The sequence below is a fragment of the Talpa occidentalis genome, unplaced genomic scaffold (genome assembly GCF_014898055.3).
Source record: "Talpa occidentalis isolate TD23 unplaced genomic scaffold, MPIMG_talOcc4v2.1 talOcc4.9, whole genome shotgun sequence".
In the NCBI taxonomy this organism is placed as follows: Eukaryota; Metazoa; Chordata; class Mammalia; order Eulipotyphla; family Talpidae; genus Talpa; species Talpa occidentalis.
Window position 1 is genome coordinate 70972111 of NW_023605305.1, and position 8514 is coordinate 70980624.

The 8514-nt window shown below is 41.3% G+C and overlaps 1 protein-coding gene across 1 annotated transcript; it reads right to left on the bottom strand.

The window, feature by feature from the left end:
* Positions 1-4743: 4743 nt before the first annotated feature.
* Positions 4744-7294, bottom strand: PROP1 (PROP paired-like homeobox 1). The gene is made up of 3 exons (XM_037500995.1): positions 7186-7294; positions 5805-6028; positions 4744-5082 (listed from the first exon to the last, which is right to left on the bottom strand). Exons 1-3 carry the CDS (start codon positions 7292-7294, stop codon positions 4744-4746), a joined length of 672 nt encoding a protein of 223 aa, XP_037356892.1.
* Between the last annotated feature and the right edge of the window lie 1220 nt (positions 7295-8514).

Genomic DNA, 8514 nt, shown 5'->3' on the forward strand with positions numbered 1-8514 from the left:
TGCCTGCCTCCCCTCCCACCCCACATTCCAGGGACAGAGCATCGAATTTAGGTTATATGCTAAATCTAGGTGCTGTGGAGGATCTCCTTTCCTTCTCTCCTTCCCCTTTTCTCCCCAAGTGGGTCAAAGGGAAGAGGTTGGGGGAGAGATGCTGACTGGGGCTGGAGAAAGCGAATCCAAGGGCACAGAAAACTTCATGGACCCTCTTTGGCCCTTCCCATCCCAACTAGGAAGCAGTGTGAGGAGCCACATGGGAGCACTGAGTGTGTGAAACTGCTTGCCAGAGCCTAAAAAGATGGAACCAGGAACAGATGTTAACGCCCATGGGAAGCTGAAAGGTCCATGCAGGGAGCAGGAATGCGTAAGCCCACCAGGGGCAGGAAGCCCATATAGAAAAAAATCAGACAATAAACCTTTCTCACCCTGTAAACCTTTTCCCGCCCTGCAAAACTTTTCCCCGCCCTGCAAACCCAGTTTCCCGCCTGACCTCTCCTCACCCTATAAAAAGACATCTCTCCCCCCACAACAGACAAGACTTCTCCAACCCCTAGGGGTGTGTGTGTGTGGGGGGTCGATGAACCTTGCCTGGGGGCGCAATAAAGTTTCCTGCCTGTGAGAAACTTGGCCTGGCTCTCCTCTTTACTGCACCTATCCTTTCAGAAGTTATTAATAATTTATGATATGATAAAGGTAGCAATGTGATTGATTCAATGTGAAATTTGATTCAAGGTGAGAAAGGTAGATCATTTAATAGTGCTGGTATATTTGACTATCCTTCTAGAAGAAACTCAGTTCCCTGATTCTTACAAGTATATGCAAAATTAAGTTCCTGACTTATAGGATTTTTAAAAAATTAAACCATTAAAGAAATATTAGGGGAGGGCCTCCCTGGTAACTCAAGGGGTTGAGTCTCAGCACTATGAAGCTATCCACAGCCACTGCAGAGCAAGTTAGATCCCTGCCAGGGAGCTGACCCACAGGGTGCAGCAGACCTCTCCTATCTTGCCCGCTGCTCCCCTCAGCAGTGTATTTCAGTCAGTCTGCCTGTTCTGCTTCCCGCTGTCTCTGGTGAATCCTCTCACCACACCCCCACCTCTGGACTGCACCCCAGCTCTTGTATGCATAAATAAATATAATAAATCATTTAAAAAAATAAATTTTAAGGGAAAATAGTTTTAGGTTTTTAATATATATATATATATATATATTTAATTGGCTCCCATCCCAAACTAACACTTTTTGGTAAACTATTCAGGAATTTTTAATTTTAATTTTAAATGCATATAACCCTAGCCCAAAAATCTTACCTTGAGCTATCTGTCCTACAGAAGTGAAAGCACCTGTACTTGAGAAAAGTATAGGGAAAAAATATGATTCAATAGAAAATTATGCATTGTTTAGACCCATCTTTTCAAATAACTTGATTTTGAGTCTATGGGAGTTCTGAGGCTTTCTTTGTACTTGAGATGTTTTACAAGTGTGTATTGTATAGAGATAACTGATAGTAATGTAACATAAATCTTGTCTATATACATGAAAATAAATCCCACCCTTGGAGGTTCAACTGACTTTCCCAAATGTGAAAGAAGCCAATTTTTGCCTTTATTTACACTTGCATTTCACTATTCCTTATCTATAAACATATCAATTGTTTGGATTGTCTTTTAAACTGATCTTTATCATTCTCTTAATAATAACTAGTTAAACAAAACAATCAGTACATGTTTATTTTATATTGCTATGATAGAGTCATGATTTTACCTTTCTTGGAGAATTATCCTTTAATGAAACAGCAATGGCATTTATGATGGTAAAACAAAACAAAATACCAAACCAACTCTGCTTCTTCAATGATAAGAGGATGATTAAGTGGCACATGGAACTGCCTCAATGGCAGTGAAACAATGAAATCCATTGATCAATTTGATACATTTGAAAGTGTCTTATAGGTTATTAATTCTAATAAGATGATGTTGATTATTAATTCTAAAAAGACATTAAGGAATATATATTATGTAGAATATATATTATATATTATGTGGAATATATATTATAAGGAATATATAATATATGTGCATATAGTAATATCTAAGATTCTACTTTCACTTTTAAAATGGAGAAAAGCATTTATATGTGTAGGTTTATAATTTTTCCTTAAACATAAATAAGTTGTGGACAGATAATATTGAAATGTTGTTCATCTCATGATGGACAGGGATTGATAGGCAAAATCATTGTGAAATAATTCAGACATTCAACAAAACCTTAGAACTAACCAATAGGATTAACTAATACAACAAACACAAATGTGTCCCAAGAGAATTGAATATTTCTGTGTACATGTCTTGAATTATATTGTTTTTTTTCCCTCCTGAAATTGCTGCTTATCATCCCTGTGCAATTTTACTTCATAAAGATGCATTCTCACGTATAATATACAAATTTAAATTTTTACCATTTTTAAATTATCTGGCATGTTATAATGTGCAACCTTTTTGCCAATGGTATCAAGTATTGAAGATATTTTTCTGATTTCATTTTATCTCAACATGAGACTTTGATGATTAATCCAGGTTAATATACAGGTATGTATATATGTACATGTAATATATACTTACATATGTAATTTAATATACATATAAAATATTTTCTGAGTTAACTTGTTACATAGGCTACATATATTAAGTTTTATTATAAATATAACTCTCCTGAGAGATGTGAAAAGTATGAAAAATGATAGCACAAACCCATATAGAAATTTAACATTTTAAAGATATCAATGTCTCAAAATTTTTGTAATTAAAAAATGCAATATTAGTGCCAGAATAAGAAATAAATTCATAGAACAGAATTAAGAGTGTACAATTGTTCTGTATTTGTATTATAACAGTATATGAAAAAAAATATGATTTTATAAATCAATGGGGCCAAGTTAGATTATTGAGTATATTATATTGGGGAAACTAGCTGATTAAGAGGAAATTATGTGACTATTTTCCTATACACAATACAATAAACTTCATATGATATGTGAAATTGAGTAGCATTTGATTCAAATAACATTTTGCATAACATTTGATCCAAATAATGAAGAAAACATTTTACTGGTGAATTCAATAAAAACAAAGGGAGATTTCTCACCTGGAGTTCTTCATCCAAACCTTGAAACACAAAATAGAGTGACTCCTTTCTCAATTTTACCAGTTCTTCCGCAGGACGATGAAATACTAGATACTTAAAACAGAAGCTAACTCATTACAGACAATAGATGCCTACAACATTATCCCAGGAAACCCTTGTTGAGAAAGACTAAAAGCTAAATAACAAATGGTGAAAAATAGTTGCACCATATATGAATAGGTACCCCTTTCCCTAATACACAAAGAGTTTTCAAGCACTAATGAAAAATGACTAGATCAATACACAAATAGCTCACAGGCAATGCAGAAATTAAAAATGTAAATCATCAATAAACATGAAATTATTTTAACTCTCACTAGTACTTGATCAAATGAAAACTTGAAGATAATCAACAAGGCACCATCACTTTTAGTTAACAAACTGTTAAAAAGTGGTAGAGGTCAACAAGGATGTGATGATACCTCACTCAGGTATTTTTGGAGGCATAGAACTGGTATAATCTGTCTGGAAAGCAGTCTGGAATGCAAATGTGTAATGCAGAGGTTTCAATTGGGTAGACTCTTTATATTATACATTTTTTAAAACTGAAAACAACATAAGTTTTGATCACCAAAACCTTTTTTTTACTCAGAATTCTTCTTTTGATCTGCCAATAATTAAGGCAGACCAATACATAAATATTTTTATTGAGTAAAATAAGTATATTATAAGCATTGTGGCATGGAAATGGTACTACAAATTTGGCCACATCTTGTTCCAGCTGGGACAGTGCTTCGCAGCGGGTTCTTTCCTGGATATGAGCTCTTATGAGACACAACTCATAGTTTGCTCTTGAAAAAGTTTGCTTAAATCAAATTACTTCTTCCCTATCAAAAAACACACATATTAAAACACATAGTTGACTTTAAAGCCAGGTTGAAGATAGTGTTGAGGACTCTCACAAGCCAACCTAATCAGATTTCATTTATTTATTTATTTATTTTAAGAAATTCAATGATCAGATTTGCAAGGTCTGTTGGAAGTGGGTAAGTCTGGGGCCAAGGGAACAAGTGAGGATTAGTTAGGAGATTTGGAACCAGAAAAAGCAAAGTGTCTGCTGGAATGGGAGAGGAATACATTCAAGAGATAGTTCAGCTTCAAGAGATTATTTTTTCAACATAATGAACAAAACTTAATGACTGATTTGGGTGATGAGGATGGGTAATTGGTATACTTTAAATCAAAAGTCTTCTTATTGAAATCAGCTAGAAAAATCTGGGGTGAAGTTCTTTCATCATAATCTCAATGAATGAAGCCCCCAAAAGGTCTAGCTCCTTCAATCATTTCCATTGATCAGAAGCAACAATCACTTCCATTACTCTTTCACAGATCATCTATTTTGATGATTTTTATCTAGTATTCCAGTATTTCACCTTGCCAAATTCTCTCAATGAATCACTGCAGTGAGCCTCCATCATGATCTCCCATTTCCAAAATCCCAATATCTAAGCTGTCCCTCACCATATTTCTACTTTACTCTTGGAAGTAAAGGAAGCCACCTAGGTTTCTCTGTTTCAAGAGCACCACAGTTTGGGGAATTACCTTATTAGTACTTGTTAGACCTTAGTTCCAGGACTTTGGTGGCTCAAGGGTGAGGGGAAGTAGGGGTGGAGGTGGGGGGCAAGGCAGATGACCAGCAGAGGTTGGGTGCAAGGTGGAGTACCAATCTTCAGACTGGTGAGGTTGAACAAAAGAACTAGCTGTGGAGGGTTGAGAGGGTAGAACATGGTTGTAATGTTGAGGAAAGCAGGTCATGGGTGGGGGTGGTGATGGGTAGGAATAGGGGCAAGCAGCAGTCTCAGGCAAGAAGCCAGAGTAGGTGACAGAAGACAGATGGGCCAGTGGCTGAAGCAGTGACCTCTCTTGCTTCCTCTGCTTAGCTCTTCGGTTCTGGAACCAGACCTGAGGAGGAGGAAGAAGAGCCACATCAGAGCCTCTCAGACCAGTGGCAGTGTCACAGGAACCCCTTACCCCTAATGACAGAAAGTACAGGCATAAGGTGTAGACCTCCCTCACAGAGGGAGTGAAGCTCTTCCAGAAGGCATGGTTGGGCCAGGCCTACTGTCAAAGCAAGACCACACCATTACTCCCAACCTGCATCTAAATGTGCCAGACTGTGACTTTTTGTGAGCAAGAATTGTCAATGTTCAACAAGAGATACGTTATGACAGGATGACTTAGTCCTTCCTCAGAGAATGGGAAATTTCTCCTAGTGTTATGCAAGATTAAGACTATGAACGAGTTTAAGACAAGGCTGGACCTAGGGTGGGGTTTATACTTAAGATTAATTAAGTCCCTGGTTAAGATTGAGGGAACATGAGGCTGGTTGAGTTTCAAGGTCATGGTTATGGACAAGATTACATAGGTATATGAACAGTTAGGATTGAATTTCTGTTGGAATTCACACTGCTCTTAAAGTTAGGGGTTGGTGTTGAAATTCAAGTAGATTAGGTTTGAGTTAGGATTAAGCTCAAGGGAAACTCTTGAGTTACATCATTTGTTGCATGAGGCTAGTTCTGGTGAGATTTAGATTAAGGTTATAATGCCCATGGAAATTTGCTTCGCCATAGTCCCTAAGAACTGAACCATTTCTTCTGGGAGAAGGAGGAATCCTGGGGTGTCACCTGGATTCTGGCCTCACTGAGGCCTGTGTCCCGAGCAAGGGCCTCTCGGGCCCAAATGTCAGGGTACTGGTTCCTCTCAAAGGTTGACTCCAGCTGTTCCAACTGTCCTGGACTGAAGGTGGTGCGATGGCGGCGCCGGGAGTGTGGGTGACCTCCTTGTGGGGAAAGTCTTGGTCTCCCCACTCCTACACCAGAGAGGCTTCGGTGGGACCAAGTGCTCATGTCTGAGGAAGGAGGGGAAGGGAGAGGTTGCTGCTGAATGTACCCACCACATAAGCTGCACCCCAATGTTGCACATACACTCTGTCCCAAACAGAAATTCTTTAGTTTTATAACCAGCTGAACCCAGTTCCTGGGCCCAGCTCACAATAAGTCCCTGCTTCCCCTCTGGGTCCCCTAACACAGGCTTTGCTCTCCACAGGAGTACACCCCTCAGACTTGTTTCTCTTCTGGGTGATCCTGCTGTCTGCCTCACTCTTCACTGACTGCCTGCTCCTTTACACTCAGATGCATTCCCATGTGGTGTGTGCCACTGCATGTGTCTCAGGCCTCTCTGTGCACACATTGTACTCACCTCATTCTTATTAGCTCAGACACCCTAACAAGCTCTCTGGGTCTCTAAGATCCTGTCACTTAGTCCCTGTTGTTAGGATTCATATTCAACTTTAACTTTCTTTATTCTGCTCCCATCCTCCCCATCCCTCATATAGAAAGATGAAGAATTCCCCCTCTTCCATTGACATACCACCCCCTCACACATATTTCATCTTCTTTATCCAGGCCCTGACTCTGCCACCACATTGCAGGAACCTGAGCTCGTGGGAAAGTCTTGCCTCTCCCCACAAGCTCACTAAGCCCCCACATTAATTAGTCTGAAAGCTGGGGAGGGGAAGACAGGGAGCAAAAGGAAACACCTGGAAGCTACACTCTGAAAATAGAGATGTCTGTTGCTGAGATGCCCATCCCCATGGGGATTTAGGGGTGGGTCCCCCACCCAGCACTCCTTGTCCACCTTGGGGACACTCAGGTATGGAGCCACTGGTCCCTGCTTTCCTCAGATAAAGTCCTGGCCTTCTAACTCCTTCCCCCAGATAAAGCACTGGGGTGGGTACTGAGGTCAGGCATGAGGGGACAGTTTCAGCAACACCCACCATGGTGTGTGTTGTCCAACAGCCCTCCAATGCCAGGGCCTCTGTCCTGAGTCTGAAGCAAAGGAATTGGACTGCCCTGTGCCTTCTAAGCTTCCCACAATTTTAACATTACAGGATTCTGTTTTTTATTTTTCCTCATCACATTCCACCTGACAAACCATGGCTCGTAGTCTAGATAGGAAGCGCCCTAACCTACTGCCTCCTCAGGACAAGCCCAGAGGTTCACTCACCCTCCATGGAGGTCAGAGTCCCAGTGGCTGAGTAGCTCTCCGGCCAAAGGCTGCTGCAAACTCGCCCCTTCTTTTGCTTGTCCTGTTTGCTCCTTCCATCTGCTTCCATGGCTAACAAACAATACCCAAGACAACCAGTCTCTGTGTCCCCTGAGGTCAGTCTTTCTCTCCTTCTGTTGTTCCCTTCTGTGCCTGCTATCTTGCTCCTTCTCCCTTTATTTATTTTTCTCTCTGATTCTTTTTCTCTATGTCAATGTAGCTTTTGATAGATATCATTGTCTTTTTCACGATCTCCTTTCTTCCACTTTTTCCTAATTCTCCATCCTTAGTTCATGTATCATCTCATTCTCTCTATCTTGCCCTCAATCTCATTTCTCTATTTCTGTCCCTACTTTTCTCTCCCTGTCCCTTATCTCTGAGATGTTCTTCTCTTCCTTCTCTCTCAGCTGTCTACTTTCCCAGTGTGCAATCCCACACCACCCCTTTCTCTCTGCGCCTTGGGGGAGGGACCTCCTGCTTGTCCCTGTGGGCCCATCCAATCATTGCCTGGTCACCAGAGCCCTCTTCACTGGGGGTGGGAGTGGGGGTGATGGGGGTTAATCACAAGCCAGAGGAGGGAAGGTACTCTGTTGGAGGGTCCAGGGACTGGGGCCAAGAGCTCATATTCCCAGAGGACCAAATTCTTTTGTCAGGTTAATCCCCTTCTGGGAGCAGGCACAGGAAAGAAGAGAAAATGCATTCCTCCTTAGATACCTCCTTGGAACCCCACTGTGGGGCCCGGATGGGGGTGGAGAGGGAGTACAAATGGGGGCCAGGAGCAGGGCTTGCCTGGCATCTCAGCATGTGGGTGACATCCAAGGACCTGTTTCCAGATAACTGCAAGATTCTAGTGCATTTTGGTCCTTCCTAGATACCTTGCTTCTTAGAATACACTAAAACACCTCTGCAGCACAAACCTGAACCCAATCCATAGACTGAGTCTTCCAGGACACTGTAGTTCTCAAGTACTTTGCTTTCCCTCCCCAAAGGTCCCCTCCTCATTCATCCAGGATCCCCGGAATTCCATGGCCTTCCAAAGATGCCCACCATTCAGAGGACACTGATGCACAAGAGCATCTGAATTCCAGGGACATCCTGATCCCCCTCAACCTCAGGGCTCTTGGAAGACTGAGATTCCCATAATATCCTGACATTTTGATTTTTAAAAAAATCTTGGCACACCCAGAATCTTTGAGCAGTCAGAACACCCCAGTGCCGTAGTACTCTGCTCCTTGAGGTTACAGAGACACTGGAAGTACATTCTGACATCCCTAGGATATCCTGACCCTT